The sequence below is a fragment of the Opisthorchis viverrini genome (genome assembly GCF_000715545.1).
Source record: "Opisthorchis viverrini unplaced genomic scaffold opera_v5_483, whole genome shotgun sequence".
NCBI classification, from domain to species: Eukaryota; Metazoa; Platyhelminthes; class Trematoda; order Opisthorchiida; family Opisthorchiidae; genus Opisthorchis; species Opisthorchis viverrini.
This window is the reverse complement of record NW_008752143.1, coordinates 204,390-225,618: the sequence shown is the minus strand read 5'-3', so window position 1 is coordinate 225,618 and position 21,229 is coordinate 204,390. Positions and strand designations below refer to the sequence as shown.

General features: G+C 43.6%; 2 protein-coding genes across 2 annotated transcripts in view; one reads left to right on the top strand and one right to left on the bottom strand.

Annotated features, from left to right (window-relative positions):
* Positions 1-21,016, bottom strand: part of T265_11349 (hypothetical protein) — a gene marked incomplete at both ends in the record, with an annotated part of 21,545 nt that extends 529 nt beyond the window's left edge. Inside the window, 8 exons of the mRNA XM_009177980.1 lie at positions 14-238; positions 3,893-4,068; positions 9,563-9,641; positions 13,029-13,097; positions 13,351-13,409; positions 17,101-17,236; positions 20,424-20,501; positions 20,969-21,016. Coding sequence (XP_009176244.1) covers positions 212-238; positions 3,893-4,068; positions 9,563-9,641; positions 13,029-13,097; positions 13,351-13,409; positions 17,101-17,236; positions 20,424-20,501; positions 20,969-21,016 — 672 coding nt within the window. The remainder of the gene's footprint in view (positions 1-13; positions 239-3,892; positions 4,069-9,562; positions 9,642-13,028; positions 13,098-13,350; positions 13,410-17,100; positions 17,237-20,423; positions 20,502-20,968) is intronic.
* Positions 6,285-21,229, top strand: part of T265_11347 (hypothetical protein) — a gene marked incomplete at both ends in the record, with an annotated part of 34,943 nt that continues 19,998 nt past the window's right edge. The window contains 2 exons of the mRNA XM_009177979.1: positions 6,285-6,399; positions 18,794-18,969. Of these exons, the coding sequence (XP_009176243.1) occupies positions 6,285-6,399; positions 18,794-18,969 (291 nt within the window). The remainder of the gene's footprint in view (positions 6,400-18,793; positions 18,970-21,229) is intronic.

Below are 21,229 nucleotides of genomic sequence, written 5' to 3'. Positions count from 1 at the left end.
GATTGAAAAAAACTGGAAAAATAATTTATTAGTCAAAAAATACGACCACTCTTCGTCTTTCTGTTACAAAGTTAAAAACTTGTGAGAACAGAAGTCACTTTGAAGTAAAAAAAAACGGGTAGGAAGGTTCAAACAAGTACTCCGGTCCTTTAGAAATAATGTCTGGGAAGGGCGCATCTTCAGACTTCACAGTACTTCTTATCTTGATTGGTCAAATGTAGATAACCGAGCGTGTGAACTGAAGAAGGTGAGGAAAGCGGAACGAAAATTGAATGGCGATTGGCGGTTTTTTCAACCAGTCACAAAAGGTGTTCACACACGAATCTGTTCTAACTATAGTCACTCAAACACATTCATTTAGATAGGAAGAAAAACCTTCAAGGTTGCATTTCTCCCTTGAACTCTCCATTTCTTTAATGAAAATGTAACATTTACGGTCCTCAAGGCTCACGGCTCCTTTTCGGTGCATAGAGAACACTTGTTATAAGCCTGCGTGAACTGACACCGTGGTGAAAGATGCAGGAATTCCGAGTAACCCACACCAGAGCCCCTGTACTTCCAGAACGGTTTCAGACTATGAACAAGAAAAACTGAATATCCGTCTTCTTCTTGAATAGAACAGTTTCAGACTATGGACAAGAAAAACTGAATATCCGCCTTCTTCTTGAACGCGTCTTCTTCAGCTTTCCTGGACATGCAATGAATGTCACAAAGTTCTTAATAAGTCCCACCTTCCATTAGATCAAGACGGAGTTCCGAGAAAACCACATACTACTCGCGTGCCTCATCAGTAGCACTCATCGTTGGGCTGCTTTTCCTGAGAGCCTGTATTTTTTGCCAGCCCTCATGAATGTCTCGCCTTGCTATTACGCTCACAAATCGTTTTAGTCCGTCTCTTAGCTTTCCGACAGATTTTATGTCTGACATTTTAATCGTTGTAACAACGCGCGTGTCAATTTTAGATGTACTTTTGAACAAACGAACAAGTTGTGTTTTCGAAGGCGGAAGTAGAGATGAACCGGCACCGAGCAGAATTCTCGCTTGCATCTAATTAGTTTTAATAATGTCCAATGGTTCCGGACGTACCATTTTCGGAGTCCCATTTAAGACACATTTTTCAGGACAAATCTTTAATTCAGCTTTGGAGCGATTACGTATGTACGTATGAGTGCAAGCAATTTGAAAATATTTCTGGAATGCAAACCAATGATTCCTGAAGAATGCACGCTTACTCAAGAGGAAGGGCGTTCAAGTGCAATCAAATTGATTGATTCGAGCCCAGAATACATTAGAATTCACAGGAATAAAGTGCATTTACCGCGTCGTTTTATGGAGCATCAGTTTCCTCCCGAAGCCAGTGGAGCATTCGAACTCCACGTTTTATTCTTAATACTCGCGTTATTGGTTTGTTCGCTGAGCTGGGCAATTCAATTGCAAACGTCTCATCACCAATCGAGGTGACATCATCGGTGTGTTTTGGGGGGCGTAGCGACGGGTTGGTGGTTTTGCTCGACTCAGCAAAAAACCAACGACCATCTACCAGCTACCAACATTTTCCTCTATGGAAAAATCGCGCCTGACCTGATGGCACGCTTTCAATGTTGTGCACTTAGATTCCTGGGGTTCAGTTTGTAACTTGCATGATTCTTAAGACCTGGCTTAGGATTCCTGTGCGTTTGTCTCGAAAATGTCCGCTGCTACCCAGTGTTCTGGACGTTTAGAACACGGGATTTTCTCTCCATCACACAATGTAATTTTACAACAATATCTTCAAACGTTTCGTTCTCACTGGTCTCAGATCCTTCATACGGAACTGACCAAGATCATACCCATGTTTAATCTAACTTCACCGAAGTCCAAGCACTCACATTTTACGCTATAAGTTGTTCATTTTGCATGCCCATCTTCACTCAATCGTTCTACCTTTGCAACTGGAATCGCCGTTCTGCTACGGTCTTCAACGTGTTGAAATTCCAGCCTATTGTTTGATCAGAACAATGGATGGGCCTTTGAAAGTATCAGGTTGTCAAAAGTACCTGGTTTCCTTCTAGGAGACTACTCACAAGGTTGCTGAAAACTCTTTGATTGAAATACCAGGCGACCTGTGTGCAGCACATTCAGTTGTAGAACATTATAAAATAGAGATTCACTTGATTCTCCTGTGGAAACGAAATCGAGATTTGTCGCTACCGTGTTTTCTGTTGCCGGAGGAATGAAACTTTTGTCAGACAAGGCTGTATTTTTTCGTTCATTTTCGTGAAAACCCCTTTTGATTCTTGATGTTACGAAGACTTCATCGTTCATCTAGCCGGGTCACAGTCACCAATTAATCAATACGCAACACTTTCTCTCCTAACAACGCACTGATGACGTCTTCTCAACCGATGATGAAATGTTTGCAATCGAATTACTCAGCTCAGCGGACCAGCCAACCAACCTACATTAGTTAGCTGTTCAAACTTGTTTATTCTTCAGTTCTGGCAGCACACACCACAAGCCTGCAAACACGCTAACAAGAACTCTCTCTAAACGCCAGATGTAGCGAAGAAGGCGAACGTGGTAACACTATTTTGGCCAAACTTGAAAAAATTTCCACCAGAATAGACAAACAAAATAGCTTGCTGGCAGAAGACATGACCCAATGTCATCTGTTTCAATCCACGAAACTAGAGAAGGACATCAAATTCAATTGGGACAATGTTCAGATACTTACTCGTGCAAGAATAAATTGGGGGCAAGAGTTTACCGAGGCATGGTACTCCACACTGAAGTCGATTAACAAACATATCGATCCAGTCTGTCAGCTTTGCGAGCAAAAGAACTACACAGGGGAGTCTGAGCCACATGCAAAATCAGGAAACTTAACGACAACCAGCGGACCAACGAAATCAAAGGAAGAAAACTAAAAACAGGTCACTGAATCAAGCAATTAACTGGTCAAATTCAGCCGATAAAAGCAAGAAGGAAACGGCCCAATCACAACAGAGGCACAGAACTGTTGAATTGAACGCGCCCAAAGAACCAACCAGGTATAAGCGAGTGAGGCCAACTCAGACTCAGAAGGGACCGATCAAACAGCGTGAAGACCAGCTCGTAATCGACCAATCACTTCAGAGTTACCACATGCTGTTTAGAAACTATATAAGCACAAGCAAAATAGGGGGATTCCGCCCACTCAAGCCCTCACTGATGAGGTCACCTCGATTGGTGATGAAACGTTTGCAAGCTTGGCTAACAGACCAACAACCAAGCTGCGCAGCCGAGCTACCTATATTCCACAACATTTCCGAAACTGTAATGTGATTTACACGGTAGAATTTCACTGGGAAATTGTGTGTGGGCTGGGATACCGCCAACGCGCCCAGACCCGGACAGGAAGACGATTAGGGTCATCGACATAACCTCTATCCTAGTATCAATGCGGCGGCTGTATTACCACTTTTATGGAACAAAATGCCACAAATGTTCCAGCCCGGGAAATTGTTTTGGTCAGAACTTTAATCCTTGACCACTAGGTACGAGAGACTGTGAGTGTCGCACGAACGCTTCCGTGTACGGCTCATTGAGTCGCGGAGGTACACAAATCGTCACACCAGGGTTAGGTACAGTCTCTCCGCGGCAACACTGGAATATTAATGGAATAATAACGTTGCACCATAAAGTTGCATCACGTACAACCATATTCGGACAAATTTAGTCGATCGTACAAGAGTGGGTCAAGTCCACAACAGACATGAATGTCCTGATAATGCTGCGTCAAACATGACGCGCCAGAGGTCACAAAACTCTGTACAGCCCTCAGTAAAAACTCACCTCCTCGATATCAAACGCCGCCCCTCCACCACCCAGNGAGAGGTCACAAAACTCTGTACAGTCCTCAGTAAAAACTCACCTCCTCGATATCAAACGCCGCTCTTCCATCATCGAGACGTTTCTGTGCTTTGAACGTTTCGATCACAGTGGATAGTCGTACCAACAGCAACACGTAGTCATCAAAAAATATCTCTCCTTTCCGGTTGGCATATCGGCACACGATGGCGTGATACACCCGGTTGCTCACACTTATGCCTAAACGGATACAAGAAGTACCGATGTAGGAGCAAATTGTTTAAAATGCATTGATTCGTTGACCAAAGCATTTTTGTTAGAAAGGATTGCAGCTAAACACTTATGGACATAAAAAGAAGCATGAAGACCATCTAACTTGGTAACTACTAACCGGAAAATAAGTAATAGACCATGATTGATCAGCACAAAAAGTAACTCAAATTTAGCAGTTCGTTGTACCAAACAAAAACATGAGGTGATTTTGCACAGCACATTTCGTTGAAAAAAGAGTACAAACGAAAGATTCCGTCGAACTTGTCGTTAAAGGCAGTGTAATTTTCGAATGAGCGTTTATCTTGCCACTTGCACAGATAGTTTGATGATCGCATGAAACTAAAATTGGTTGAAAACGGAAGACAGCGCCTACCTGATGAGCCTGGAATAAGGGTAAAATCAGCAGTGAAATGCTAAGAGGTGCTCAGCGACCTTACAAGTAGTGAGTTTTGTCAGGACAGAAGGATGACTTGAATTGTCCTCGGTTGGGTCAATGTCGGAAAGTACATTACTCACGAAGTTGATGAAAATTCTTTGACACCCGACAACTGGTGTTGAAATTTTTGGGGTTCATCAGGTATGCTCTGTCTCCGAACTTTCGTTAACCTTATGTATTACGTAAGCAGGAATTGGACACATTTCGAAAGATACACTCAGTAGCGAGGCAGTTCGTCTTTCACGGGAAGAAAAACACCATAAATGAGAGATTCGGTCGGGTTCCAGGTATGTCAAAACCAAAACGCTACGCAAATGAGTGTATTTTGCTGAGTTCGTGCAATGTGGGTTCAAGTAAAACATAAGACTGACGGAAAGTCGGGAACTGTGTCCACCTGATGAGCCCGAGTTGGAGGGACGAAACCGTTCGTGGACTGTCGAAGAGTTGTTGCCGAATACTCGTCGTGAAGCGGCAGACACGGACAAACAGCTGACGCAAACCGATCGATAATGCACGACAGTTTACCGCTCATCAAGAATACTGCTTTTAACAAGTTTGGTCTATTCGCCCAAAACGGTTGAATTCTCCACTGGGGCGTGCATAAAAGTCGTGGAATCTCTTCTTATCAATCAATGTACTGAAGCTTTTGTGGTCACCAAAAGGAGAACGTTTCTCATGTATCCAGCAGAAAGCAGATTCTGCAGCCTGCCTCCACAGTACCACAATACCCGAGGCAACAAAGTGAAAACACGCCGATAAGGTCCGCTGAGTGAACCGACTGTTTTTAATAGTACCGATTCTTCCCTAACAGGACTTGATGAAACCCCAACACTATCCACAGGCGAGGGTCTGCACCGTCAGAAAAACGTGCTCTTTTTGTCAGGATCACCCAAGTTGCGAATGGCTCATCGCCTACTCCACCACAGTTGCTGGACAGTTACTTCAATGCACAACAGCAGTCGTCAGTATCAACGGACTGCGTAAGAGCAGTTCTCATCGGAGCAGCACAAAATCAGGGCGCAGTTTTCCTGAAAACTAATCGAGTGTGATCAGTTTTCCGGGAAGATCAATAAATCGATTCACTTAAAAAACTGATACCATTGCGAGGAGAGCACGGTAACTTTGAAAATCTAGTAGAGTAACACCAAGAAAGTCCCGTCAATAAAGGCCTAATAAATATTTCGGAGTAATCGAAGTACACTGTAGTGGGATGAATTTTTACAATCCGGAATTTCCAGTGTTGTAGGCAACTGGTTCGTCAAATTTCACAATCAACAAATCACGTGCACGTTTAGCAAATCAAGGACCAATTTCCCACCCGCTTCGGATTTTTTAATTCTATTTATTCCTAGTTTTTAGTAATATTCTATGGCAACAAAAGGTTCCAAGTTTGCTCATACCAACTGCTTGCCCTGCCCCCCCCCCCCAAAAAAAGATTCTTTCCCCCGATTCTCGAATTTTAGAAAATGGGCATCAACAAGACAATCTTTGTCGTTTCACGTCTCTTTGAAATGACTGTGATTTAGAGGCTATCCGGAATTTTTTCACGCAAAAACTGGGGTACCAGAAGCACAAAATTCGGACCAGTTCCTCAGAAACATCTGGTCACAGTAGTTCCAGATGATTCAAGATTTCCACAAACCAATTCAATCGTCGAGCCTAGTATGAGAGTAAATTTTTCGTACAAAGACCGCATGGATAAACAGTCACCTAGGGAGCATTCGGATAACAAAACAGAGCTCGACGAATGGATCGGCCTAGCAGCAAAATTGTCAGGACGCGCCCAGATATGGAAAAAGTACATGTGCAGAGAGTGACGCATCCCCAAGGTCACCATCCGTACGACACGTTTCGGATAGCAGGTGAGTTGGCGGAGCACCCCAAACACGGCTTAGCAACATAAGACTAGCGGAGTGGGGCTGAAAGTGTTCACGATCGGAACATCGCCATTGGCTGTACAGAACGAACTAGGGACCATATTTGGCCATTTAGTCATCCTATATATTATGCAGAAGTTTTGTATGTTTTGTCCTGACAAGACAGCCGTGTCCCGGGTTCTCTGTCTTTTCCTGATCGCGTAGTCTGGCAGGCTCAGTGAAGGCGTAACCAACAGACGGCCACCCACGACACAACAAAAATCAAACTGATTGGCGAAACTCAGATGATCAGCACCAAATAAACAGGGAAAAATTTCAAGATTATCGTGAGAGGAAGAAATCATTTGTGATGTCTTGCTGCAGTTTGTGGCGCCTGTCATGATTCAACTTTCCGATTCACAGATACAGGCATCCTCCGGACGGAAGTTCTTCAGGTTGTGTAGTTCTATTTGATGTGGCTTCTCCTCGCTGTTTTCCATCGTGAATCGCTCAATCTCCGAGGTGTTTGCCGAAAAACGTGGTTTGCTTACCCCTGTTTTGTCTCATCACCTCATGCTCATGTTCCTCCCCTGCCGCCGCGCGTCGGTAGAAAACATCACTCACAACTTAGGAAGATTTTGCTTTCGATGAAAGTTGAAAAGTTGCATGTCGAATTCCTTCTCGATTCACCTAATTTCGATCTAGAGACAATCTTAACACGATGGTTTTCGTCTGCCAAGAGATTTAACTACAGAGGTTATCCACACAATGAGACACTCGACCAAAGATCAGCGGAGACGAATGTACTGTTCAAGGTGTTCCCATCGATCGAGTTGTCCGAATGTGACCTCCAGGATTTCAGTAATCCATAGAAAAAGTATTCTTCAACTTGACAGTAACTCTGTGATACACGTGACTAAGTGTGCCCGAATGCAACAGATTTTTGGCGATATTTTGATCAAACTAAACTGAATAAATCTTACAGTACGGAGAAATCTACTCAGAAAGAAGATGGATGCATTCCAGGACTAAATATTCTCAAATTCTTATCACCGCGTGGTTTTCCTCAACTAACTCTACCCATGGCAGCCGAGTAACTTAGCAAAACACACAAGCGAGAAAAAATGTAGACTCTCAAACGATGGTAATGGTGCGTTTAGTAAAGGTGATCAGTAGTATCTATCCAAACCTGAATGTTTAGTGTGAGTGTACCAAAAACAACGAAACGTTTAGGAGAACATTGATTACGTAACTACCTCGTCAGGTATAGTTACTTCAAGGAAGAAACATAAGCCGAGGAAACTTTCCCTAGCAGTCTCAGCGTCAGTGCTAATTTCAGTATTCAATCTATCCAGGAAAATTGCTCTCGTGTGAAACGCTTGAGAAGGGAATATGACGGTAATGAATAAGTCAACTTCAGATAATCGGTGAGAATATTCTAGACATACAGCTGATGGCGAGGATTTCTCTACAAAAAAAGTACTCGTCCAATTGGATAATTTTGGTGTTCTGTCATGCGGTGATTCATTAGAATATAACCAATCACAAAATGATTAGAGTTTCAAATTATCGATCGATCGGTGAACTCAAAAGAAAGAACTCTAACCGCATACAGTGTCACGTGATTCTTGAAGCAGACCATGGCGCTGTACAGTTGACGGTTTTCCAGTCAAACAAAAAGGCGTGAGTGATTGGCAAGCAGACAATATCCCCGCAACACCAGTTTCAGAAAAGTCGTGGCATTTGTTTTCCGCTCTTGCTAGCGTTTCTGAAGCTAACCTTTTTGACTGGATGAGGATCGTGCAAAACCTAACGGTAGAGTATCGAAGTGAAAAGTCTGTACAAAAAAGAAATGCGGTTGTTCAAACAAAATTCTATTAAATCTATGGTGAGACCTTTGCTCATGAACTGACGTTTAGCACGATAAAGATTATCTGTTCAAAAAAACCATTTGATGGAACCCGAGACATGCTTTACTGAATTTTACCAGCTAGCAACTACCGCTATAAAAAAAATTTCTAGAAGCACTCAAAGTACACTCAAGGAAACACAATAATTTCATCAGCGCAAGTCTGATGGTGTCGGACCCGGACCTTTCAGCCGCCACTCGTTTAAGGTGTACAGCGCTCCCTTAGAAAGAAACTAGCTGGTTTCCCGTATGCAAGTGAAATTCATATTGAGCAGTTGAGGTGGACAGGTTTATCACATTCATACACAATAAACATTGAATTCATCCGGTCCATTAAAAAACAGATTCTTCATGATAACGTCAGAAAATATTTGATTATGGACCACATGTAAACTAGTCCTATTGAAACGCAAATTTCACGATAGTTCTAGAATAATCCCTCCTGATTATTGATTTCTGATGGTTTGTTTGATGTGATTGTGCTTTGATGTTACAAATTAGTATGCTTAAATTGATTCATTTTTTTCATGGTATCGATGTGAAAAACGCAGGTATACAATCAATGTCGTCTGTCATAGAAGCGACGGATTCCGTTCAGCCCATCCATCAACGCTGTAATCAACGACCCAGGGGCACCACAGACCTGTTGAGCAGCTGATACAAAAGATGTCAATATTTGTGTGTCCTTACAGGAACCGAGCCGCAAAGGCCTCCTGAGTTGAATGACTTATTCAACAAACGCTTCTCCTGAGAATGCCTTTTCGCAACACTCTTTGGGTTTCAAACTTGAAATGATGAAGTTCAATTTTCGAAGGATTTTCGATGGCTGATGGGACATTTGTATTTGAAGAACCACGGGTTTCAAGTCGCATCGCTTAGGGTAAAAATTTGGACGGCATCTCATCTTCTGACGACCGTTTGACAAGCGGTCACTGTAGCATGGCTGATTCGTTCACCAGGAGCCTATAAAAGCCCGGATATGAGCATGAGAGCGGCTCTTGCGAATCGAGGAAAGTGGTTCTTTACATCCCATGAGATACCTTCAAGAGACCATGCAGCCGCTGTCCTTCTGCGAGTGTGTCTACATCAGTGGCAGTTAGAACATCTAATCTGATGCTTACTAAACTGCCATTCTCTGGAGAGAGATATATAGAGACATTTCTTCACAGAATCGTCACCTACCTCTTCAAGTAACTAGTTCTAGTCGTGAGAACATTACCACATCAGGTCTACTTTGTTCGATACGAAGATGAAGCTTACCCACGGCCCTGAGCAGGTCTCTCAGTTCAAATGCATCCATTGTACCGTTGCCATTGCGATCGAATCGTTTGAATATGCTCTGTAATCAAAGCAGACATGAACAGTGACAAGGTTAACTCGAGTACTACCAGTGTGCACCCGGTGTCAGTAATCGGATGTCAGATATGTCAGTTATTTTCCCAACGAAGTGTTGCTACCAACCCTGCACTGTCATCCCATTTGCCACAGACAGTAAACTGGATTGATAATCCAATTGTTCATGCAGCTTTTTAGAGTCAACGTATAAGTTTCGCCACCAATCTAGATAAATTGGTAACACGTCGAAATGTGGGCGTCGAACAACAGTGCACTGTCGTGAATAAGCCTTCTTCTAGAAGGGAACTACTCACAGGGTTGCTGAAAACTCTTCCACAACCCACGACCAGTTTCAGCCTTCTTGGGGCTCAGTAAGTAAGTGCAGTCCTCGAGTTTCCGTCAACCTTATGTTCCACTTGAAGCCTTGTTCTAGCTTGGACGCAAATCCCGAAACTGATTGTTCAATCCTATAGGCCAGTGGTTTGAGCGCGTTCTTATTAGTATAGGCCTAACTCACGTTTAAGCCTGATTCAGAAAGTTCGCTACTGAACTGTCAAAGGCGGTAAATCATAAGCTGCACCAGCAATTACTTCGTGATTGGTTATTTCGGTGATCAATCCTATAGGCCACTGGTTTGAGCGCGTTCTTATTAATATAGGCCTAACTCACGTTTGAGCCTGATTCAGAAAGTTCGCTACTGAAGTGTCAAAGGCGATAAATCATAAGCTGCACCAGCAATTACTTCGATACAACCAGAATTTGTTGGACATTATATTTTTGGGGTCGAAGTCATTCCCCGTTTTGTAGTTCGACGGCTGGAAAGCAAGTCTGATAAAATTCTTCGCAAACGCTGGGCCTTCAAAGGAAGAAGTTCTTAGGCTTAAGATGGCTACTGCTCTCATGCTCACCTTGTCTGTGACCACCAAGCTTCAAGACACCGAATTCGTGATTCGTATGGGATTCCGATGAAATCATCACAAACCTCATGGTTCAACTCCCAGTTTGCCAGTATTAGCAAATTTCAACATAATGAAAACTCTTCCACAGCCCAAGACCAGTTTCGCCCTTCTTGGGGCTCAGTAGGTAAGTGCGGTCCCCGAGTTTCCGTCAGCCTTATGTTCCACTTGAACCCTTGTTCTAGCTTGGACGCAAATCCCGAAACTGATTGTTCAATCCTATAGGCCAGTGGTTTGAGCGCGTTCTTATTAGTATAGGCCTAACTCACGTTTAAGCCTGATTCAGAAAGTTCGCTACTGAACTGTCAAAGGCGGTAAATCATAAGCTGCACCAGCAATTACTTCGATACAACCAGAATTTGTTGGACATTATATTTTTGGGGTCGAAGTCATTCCCCGTTTTGTAGTTCGACGGCTGGAAAGCAAGTCTGATAAAATTCTTCGCAAACGCTGGGCCTTCAAAGGAAGAAGTTCTTAGGCTTAAGATGGCTACTGCTCTCATGCTCACCCTCGTCTGTGACACCAAGCTTCAAGACAATAGTTGGATACTTATCCAGACACCGAATACGTGATTCGTGTGGGATTCCGATAAAATCATCACAAACCTCATGGTTCAACTCCCAGTTTGCCAGTATTAGCAAATTTCAACATAATCAGACTAGTATCGTTAGACAGTTTGTCTTCTGGTCCGCTTTTTTCGTGCACTGTGGAACCATCACTCATTCTGAAGGGATTGTGCACATTCTACATGACTTTTACTCTATGTATAAAAACTGAACAGCCTGCGTGGAGTTTTTTTTAATTGTCTGGCGCTTTTGTACTGTTAAGACAAGCGATGAATTGTCTATTACTCCTTGTTGAACCAAGGATTGTTTTGAATTACTCACTCCTATTTGCTGTGAATCGTTTAATGCGATATTGCTACCCCAAGAACCGCATTTACAATGATGCCCACCGGCGTCATGAAAACTCAATTTCGGATTCCAACAAAACGGGTGCAGTACGGCCGAAACGATGACCCCGGAAAATTTGCTACGAATATTTTGTACGCTGCATGGTAAAGTCAACCTGCCAGAACGCGAGACTACTTTCCAGAATGTGCTTTCTGTAAGAAACAATGAAAACGGTTACCTAAGGGGGTTGTGGCGGAAAGGGTAATATGTCAGTAACGTTTGCATCAGAATGACCATTCAGTTAGTGCCTTAAGTTAAGTGGATTGCTGCAATTTTAGCTACGAAACCCTCGGTTTCCTCACTAAACATTCGCTGTGACTTGTGTGAGAAGGATCCGGAATTCCTAACGGAGATATCCTGTTTGATGAGGTGCGCATTGGTAATGATGTTAGATAGAAATGCAGTAGTTATACGGTGCTTCTTGGCTTTCAACATAGGTTGGCTTCAGTTAGAGAACGAAATCCTCATCAAGCTGTCTTTCCGACCTTTGGGGATGACCTGAATGTCAACGACACAATGCGAATTTGCCCGTGCTAGGTCGTGTAGTCTAAACTTTCTGCTGACCGCTTCGTCCATTCAATACACAGCTATCAAACAATCAGTTCATGGTGAATGTCTAAGGTTGCCGACTTTTCACGCCTCTGAGCTGTCAGAAAGCGTCGCTTTGGTTTGACAAACCGTATCGCTGCAACCACATGTTGAATGACACTCGACGAACGGGTTAGATGAATGGATGAAATGAGCGTCAGTTTCTCTCCCAGTACTTCTTCACGTCATGATAAATTTTTTTGTCAACCTCAGGTAGACCCGGGCCGTGCATTTCACATGGCTTTTTACCCATCAGTAGAGCTCTAAAATTCTGGGAGACACATGCTTTTGGTGATTTGGAGTCAGCTTTTTCAAATTTAGTTCATTTTAATCAACATTCAGAGATTGTCGCCCTGATTACAGACCCATATTACTGTTTGTTCTCCCGGTATGAACTTTTTTGCATGTCTCGGCTGTAAGCACCGACAGTTTCTATCCCAGAGTACCATGTCTGCAATGAACTTTTTTGCTCCTTAGTTAGATCTTCAAAGGCACTTTAGTTGACCATGTAATCAATAGACACCTCAAAAGTTGTCCTGACTTCTCGCCATGGATCCCGTTGGATACACATCATTTACACCGAGACTGGTCATCAGTTGAAAATTTCATTAGCATACGTGATACATAGTACATCCAACTTCAGGGCACGTTGATCTCAAGAAGAATTTTGTGTGAACTACTCAGGCAGTGAATATGTGGTTTTCGCCTGATCCACTAATGGGACATGACAATACTCGTATTGCCCTAATTGAGTGAAGCGCTTTTGTGGGTAGTGTTTTATTCGTAGGTTACTCACCAATCATTCACTATCTGGACGCACATGCTTACTTCTAAGTGCATAACGAGCAAACTCTTATAAACTGTTGCATACCCCATCAACTAGTTCCTTCTCACCTTCCAAAGCCGTAGATCCATCCAGAGTTTTTTAAACTGCATGAAATCCAGCGAACCAGACAGATCCGTCTTGAAAGTTGAGAGAGTGAGTTAAGGATAATGCATGGATAACACGAAGTAAACCCTAAAAAGTGCTTGTTACTTTCCGAGACAGACTACCATACTGACACAAACGGAACTACCAGTGAACAGTATGATCCACTGAGGTTGATATCACACCGAAATGACCAGCCTCAAATGCTGGAGCTATTCGCCTACTTGCCAATCTATAAGTAGGCACAAAACGTAGATATATTATGTGCGTATGAAGAGCAAAGGATACGTCCATCAATGCAACCATGCTGCGAGCAGTTTCTCTACTGAATCCCTCGAAAGCGAACTCTGTCACGGTGGAAAAATAAAAAAATGAAAAGGTGAGCAATTTCGAAATCTCAACAATATGCACAAGTTAGCTTAACAGTCCAACATGGTTAAATGCTTAGCTACCATCATCCATACATTGGAATAAATATCCTAAATAGAAGTCTGATGTGGCTGAACATGGTTCACTTCGTGCGGCAAAAAATTAAGGTGATTCGGGGGAGAACACATAAAGTCAAGATCTGAAATCTCCGAGTGCTCATGCTCCGGAAGGATTCTTCAAGTGAATCAATACATGTCATATCTGCTGATGTAATGCATTTGTCTTTTTCAGACATTGAAGCCATCAATCAACTTTCCTCTATTAACTTGACATTGTTCATTGATAGCCAAGATGTGGTTTCACACTGCTGTCCACATGAACTCTGATAATGTGTTGGGGAACTATGGAATGAGGGCTAACTCGATGGTTCGGTGTCAACACATCTCCAAGTTTAGCTGTCATGACTGTGGAAAAAGTGTGTGGTTCCCACCTGCAGGTAAGATCTACTAAGCATATGAATCCGGCTATTTTGGCACGATCCGTTCAGATAAATTTTATAGTAGATATTTGCTGTTCATGTAGATCCTCCCGTGAGCATCCAGAGGCAGGTTAGAAGGCAACAAAGTATATTCTGGGTGCACTAGTACAGACGGAGTTGTGCGAATAACAAAACTGGCTTTCTTTTGTTTAATCCGCCCGGACGGGATAGAGAACGTCTTTCCCTTTTCTAGTGGCCACTCCTCTTTGAAGAGAATGTCAGAGTAGGACTTGTTTTGAGAGAACGTCATTGTAGCCAACACAGTTGGGTGGTCCCTCCTAGAATAAACAGGGTAAACAAGGTGACTGAATCGAGTGATTCTCTAGAGAAACAACTCCTTTGAATGACAATCACCCTCCCACATTAAGCTTCTTTGCAGTGCTCCATAGTTCGAAGAGATGTGAACCCGTAAATTTGGGTATGTTTAATTTTGCACTTACCAATATCATTCACACTCGCGTTCCCCAAGGTCTTCTACTTGGTCTTCTTTGTTGAACGGGTCTTCTGAACATACAGTACAGACTAGATTTGAATATGCATTGTCAAGTGGTCTTGAACTATTCCAAAGACTCATGATTTACAGCGTTACCAAAATTATCTGTCTTCATGCCGTCCGCGCCGGATCGCACTGGCATATTCCAGTTTTCAAAACATACCGCCTAAGACAGTTGGTCACATGATATATAATCTCTTTGATGTTCTTCTTGTCGCGTGATCCACAGCGCATCCACTTGTTTGATCAGATCGTACAAAATCACCGGGTACGTTTGCCGAACAAATCAAGTCACGTTAACACTAATCTAAGGCATCTTAGCCTTCCAGGTTGAATTTTTTGTTGACCTTGCTATAAGTCCCATCTGTTTGCGGTTTAATAAAGTGTAAAATTTTCACAAGCAGGTGTGCCCCACCGTTATAGCAGCCACCTAGGAGAACAATCACCCTCCCACATTAAGCTTCTTTGCAGTGCTCCATAGTTCGAAGAGATGTGAACCCGTAAATTTGGGTATGTTTAATTTTGCACTTACCAATATCATTCACACTCGCGTTCCCCAAGGTCTTCTACTTGGTCTTCTTTGTTGAACGGGTCTTCTGAACATACAGTACAGACTAGATTTGAATATGCATTGTCAAGTGGTCTTGAACTATTCCAAAGACTCATGATTTACAGCGTTACCAAAATTATCTGTCTTCATGCCGTCCGCGCCGGATCGCACTGGCATATTCCAGTTTTCAAAACATACCGCCTAAGACAGTTGGTCACATGATATATAATCTCTTTGATGTTCTTCTTGTCGCGTGATCCACAGTGCATCCACTTGTTTGATCAGATGAGTACGACACCCTGATCGTACAAAATCACCGGGTCCGTTTGCCGAACAAATCAAGTCACGTTAACACTAATCTGAGACATCTTAGCCTTCCAGGTTGAATATTTTGTTGACCTTGCTATTAGTCCCATCTGTTCGCGGTTTAATAAAGTGTAAAATTTTCACAAGCAAGTGTGCCCCACCGTTATAGCAGCCACCTAGGACAACCTTCTCATCCTCCCGTATATCAGATACACAAAATAACTGTTTCAAACACTAAGGTTTTGTCCGTGACTATCTGAAATGCTGACTTCACAAGCGCTGTCCCGCCAGGCAGAGTTTTACGTCCGAAGCGCTGTTTTTTCTGGTAACTATGGCTGGAGTAACAGGTAAAAAACCACCCGACGACGTCCTTGACTAGGTTATTTATGTTGCAGGACAGTTCTGGTTTATTCAACTGTTATTGAAGACCGAAAAAGGTTTCGGTGAGATTCCCGGTCTGAATTGAGAAGAACTTTGGATGCGAAAGCCAGTTCTTATTCGTGCGTAAAAGCCACAAGCCCATTTTATTCAGTACGAGGATGGACGAAGCAAAAAAACATTTCTCCCGTCGTCGCAAAGAAGTTCATATTTTGTACTTTCCTAAGGCTAATCCATCAGATACGACTTGTTCATGCGTAGATCTGGGACAGAAACGCGTTCCGTAGTCGTAAACATTTAGGAGTTTAACAAAGATTCCATCATTCTCCGCACTGGCAAGGACAGATCAATAAAACCAAAGTAGGGAGCCCCACCCGAAAATATTGGTCTGCAGATCAGCGCTGAAATGAGCGAAACTGATCCTGCTCTATTGGTCTAGCTTGGAGAAAAATTCAGGACGTCTACAAATCTATATTCTTTCGACTGACTTTCTTCAATCCACGGTTTACTGATACAGCATACTATCAGTATGGTCAGATTCCTGAAAGCGACCCCAAAACGCCGGGAACCTAGTGAGACCCCAAAACTTCACGAAAATCTCAATAGAAGGAAACCCGCAAGCATCCAGGCCAGTCAATCATTCAATCAATTCAGCAAAACCTGATGAGTGTTCAGGCACGCCACAGAAACACGACCGAATGTGATCAGCGTTCAGGCATTTCATAGAGGCACGATCGATTTTGATGGGTGTTCACGAACACCTATCAGACAGCCTGGATCAATGTCAGAAAGTGCCCTTTAAGTAGCGCAGGGCCGTTGTAACGCACGCACTCGCTTGTTTGGAATAAAGCTCTCACGTTCCCTTATCGGTGAGTTCTTTCTGACACCAGGCAGTGGAGTGGGAACAGCAGTTAGGTAGAACGCATACAGTGTGACATTTCTACGGTTTTTGATAAGGTTTGTTTCAGACCCAAGTATTTAGAGCGCGAATTTACTGACCGGAGGTCCATGGTTCGAACCCGACCTCTGCCTCTCGACTTCCCCTGTCTAGGCTTGGGCAACCTGGCAGTATCCCAGCCCTTGGGTCCCCTTCGCGTGGTACGGCTACTAGGCACCGGAAAAGTGCTACAGCTGTACGCTTTGTTTCAGGCCACATCGATGAACTGGGCAATGATCGGTATTTATAAGTCAGAAATCTCAAAAGATGTGTCGCTTTGTAGACGTATAAAGTCACTTCTTAGGCCACTGCATTGTGGATTCTTAGATAACCATTAATACTAGAGCTAAATTGATCCGGTCAACCAAACAGAACGATTTTTCAAAGTCCTATCAGTTATGTAGCTCCGAAACAAGCCCGAATTCCTTGCTCAGATTCAAGATAATTCCTTTCTTTTTGGTTCTTACCTTTTATGAACGCGGCATTGAGGATATCTCGTAGCTCCGGATAGGATAGTACACCGTCTGGGCCAGCAACATCAGTGAACGCGGCCCTCAGCTTTTCTACCAGTGATACATCATCTTCTGTTTTCGGTTCCTGTGGCTAGAATCGCAATGGTAAAGGGGGAATTAAAATCTGAACTCTCGAATGACTTTTATGTGAATGATCACGTAATGGTTAGGCACGTAAATAGCAGTTTTATTTTTTTTAAGCCATCTTCCCTCAACGGATAGCAAATTTCCTGTCACTGTAATATTTTCATGACTCCCTAAGGAGGAACCTAACTTTGCCGGTAGATATGATGTGGAAATATTTCCCGCTGGTATGCATCCACCGTAAAAACGGGTTAGACTTGAAATTGCTGGAGCAAATGCTACATCACCAAGGCGAGGTTTCTGAAAATGAGGCAACATCCGCACCAGAATAATGGAGTCTTTCGTGTTATTCTCAGGGGAGCAAAACAATTACAATTAATGGGAACGAATGTCTAGAGGATTACATCACCGTCTTCTGAAAGGAACAGCAGAATTACACGAAACGAACTGGAAGTTACGAGTCGGCTTGGTGCCAGCTAGAGATGCTCCAAGTAAATCGGTGCCGGGGACCTTCACTTATTTTGTTGTTGATATGTTAGCCTTACACCGGAGATCGCCAGTCCATTGTACAAGAAAGTGACAGCTGACACTTAATTCAATTGTTTCTCCATTGTGCCGAAGTGCATGCAAGTTATATATCAAAGTTACATATCAAAGCTTTGATCGACGGAAGTTTTTTTGACAACTTGGCTTTAAGCTGAAGTGGAAGTTTTCCATTTTAAAGGTAAACGTTACTGGTGGGTATTCTAACCAAAGACTGTCAAAACTTATCGTATCATGGCGACATTTTTATGCCACGTTCGAAACCATTCCTATCCCATAGTTCGTTCAAGTCAGGGTGCGAAAAGCCATAGAGCTAGTCATGCTTATTTCACGACACGACGTTCGTTACATGATGGGTGGACAGTCCATAACCGGTATTCTCCTCTTGAGGACTCACGAGATGGACCCAACTCCCTGATTTCTCCCAAGCGGCCTTATTGGGATCTTTGAAAAGAAAATGGGACTTATGCGCGAGTAACTACGGAATCGGAGTGAACGAGAAATCTAGAGGAATGTCAACCCAATCATCCCCCATAAGTTCCGTAAAACGAAGTGCCCACACGAAGGCACGTTTTCGCTCCAACGATCTTGAAGAGTTTGGCTTCATTATTTTGCTTATAAGACCACTCACGGACCGTTTCGTCCTTCGTGAGGGCTATCACCTCAAGGTAGGCAAATGAGTTTTCATCTGCCTACAGCAGCGTCTTTATCCCATGTCGGGTGTTTCGAACAATGGGAGATTTTCACCAAAAGCCATCGTGTACAGAGGCCAAACGTCCCTACTAACCGTACATCACATCATTTGGACGGATGTGTCACGTGCAGGACACGGGCCAAACGAAGGCATGCCCTGATTGGTCAGAATGCCACCCAATCCGAGTCAAGCACCTTGGACTCGACGCGGTGATTCTGGCACGACCTTGTGGAACACTGTGACTACCCTATAAATACAGTTGTAATAATTTTCCTTTGTCTCCATAAAGAGATGTGTAGAGCTACCGTGCCTTTTGATATTCCATAGTGGGCGGAGCAGGAAGCCAAGGAACCGATACAGAGTTGCTCTACCGTTCAGCATGTCACAACACATCGAACTTCCCACAGATAACAGGCAATATTTTACTGTCACTCATCAGTCTGGACTATATTCCGGGCAGTGGTATTACTCCGGTGCTCTCATTGGCCACCTGTTATAAACAGGTAAGTGGTGCCCCCCAGTGTTACGCCATCACGTTTAGGCCAGCATGCCTCTGTCTGTTAGAGCGCAGATTTTACTCACTAGGATCTACATAGGCTCCGAGAGCTTGTATGCAGCGCTACAGTCAGCTCTGAGCAAACTGCCTGTGGTTGTCCAACAGTACCATCACTATTGACCGAAAAATCCGACTCAGTGCACTTTGTTGAGGGGGCTCGACCCTTCTGCACATGACCAAACAGCTAGTGAACTCTCCTCAGTCACAGCGGTATCGAAAGAACAATCAGGAGACGTTTCTCTGGCTAAAAACGGATAGCTTCACTATTCGGGTATTGAGGCTTCACAGAGTGCCTGGAGGTTACATCCAAAAAAAAGCTTACGTTTGGCTCTCATCCAGTGCTTCAGGACAACTAAAATTCGGTGGAATGAAAGAAGTGCGCAAAGATCTGGTCAAGCTATATGTCGGACAAAGTAAGCGAACCGCACCTCTAGATAGTTAGCCACAGGCTGTGAGCAATTTTTTATCACCGACTTGTCTACCGAAAGTAAAATGCTGTCTGTAAGAAGCACCTATTGATTTTTTGGAAGGGGAATAACCGCCGTAACACACCCTCAGCCCAATTAATCATCAGTGAGGTGAGCTGGCATCTATCAGCCAAGTGTTTACTGTAGAAACCAAAATCAGCTGTCACCGCAAACGGAAGTGCAACACAAAGCAAATCGAAATTGTGTGGCTCGTGTTTTGAAAGAATCACATTTTTCTATTTCGATACCTACAGGTAAGTACACACCATGACGTTTAATCCCACGGGATCCGGTTCCCTAAAAGTCCGAAAACCAAGTTAAACTTTAGAAGCGGATCTCCAACTAGTTGTTTTCACAGGGTCACCTGTCTGTGCATGTGAAAAATGTGTGGTACAGTTGAACCAAAATTTATCAGGTACGTACAAAAGTTCAATAAGAGTACAGCGTAAGGTATGAAGTGACCTCGGATGGCAGATGATCACCTGCTCGTATCAAATCATTCCGGTCACACATTCATACCAGATTAGGGGTAGGTGTGTGAGAACGAAAACATTAAATTAAAGCAACAAATTTATACGGGTTGGTTTTCGACGGAAGAGTGCAACGTTCAAATTTGGAGGAGGGTGATTTAAGTTCACTGCTTTGAGAGAGATTCTATACGATCAACACACTGTCTTGAGGTGGTTTCGACCTTTCGACTAGACAGCCACAAAACCCTGTCAAAACTCGGTTTACTAAACGACTTCAGCTCCCGTTGAGCAGTGAGGGCTTGTCATAGCCATCGAGTTCTCACGGTTATTGGATTCCCCACCCCCTTGAATCGTCACGGTTTGAAGCCGATTCCAAACTCCGTATGACTACATAACGTAACTAAGGTAGAAACCGGTCTTGGGCTGTCGAGGGGTTTTCAGCAACCATATGAGTAGTGTATTACAAATGTACATATATCGCGGTATCCCGAATATCGTAGCGATTGAAACATGAGTCGGCCTAGTGCAGCTAATTCAGATACCTGGAAACATCACAAACTAAGGATTCAGCGGGCTTCCAGGTGAGTCTCTCGAAAAACCAAACTAGCTTGCGAATGAGTGTATTTCTCTAAGGTAGAAAGAACATTTTCGTTTAGTCTTGAGACGCATTTTGTAGCAAACACCTGACTGTGTTGAAAACTTTCGTCCCAATCGATAGGTCTGGCAACGACATTCATTCGTCAAGTAACACAGGTGCAATGTAATGGCTCGTTCAGGCTGCGAATATCACCGAGATCCTGTCGCTTCACTTAGAACCTACACACAATCGCATGCTTGACCGAACGTTCCATTCATTCCCCTTCGTGTTGTAGTCAGCCCTTGATTGGTGTGGAGATTTCGCCGAACAATCATCCCCCTGCCTGGTGGAAACATTCTGCCCTTGATTGTGTGGAGCATTCGCCGAACAATCATCCCCCTGCCTGGTCGAAACATTCTGATGAGCTCTTACCAAAGGGGCGAAGCATTGGACTCGAGTTCCGCTCTTATTAGAGCTCATCAGTAAGGTACATCATCGGCCGTACCGGGGTTTGAACTTCGGACATCCAACATGCGATGTGGGCGTCTTTCCACCAATGCACCGGCGCGCCATGGGCGCGATTGAGTCATCACGTCTGAACGTAGCGAAGTGGAGCGAAGTGGCTGACCCATAGCAGCTGACGGGTGATCAATCGATCGACAAAACCAGAACGATTACTACGTCGTCGTGCAA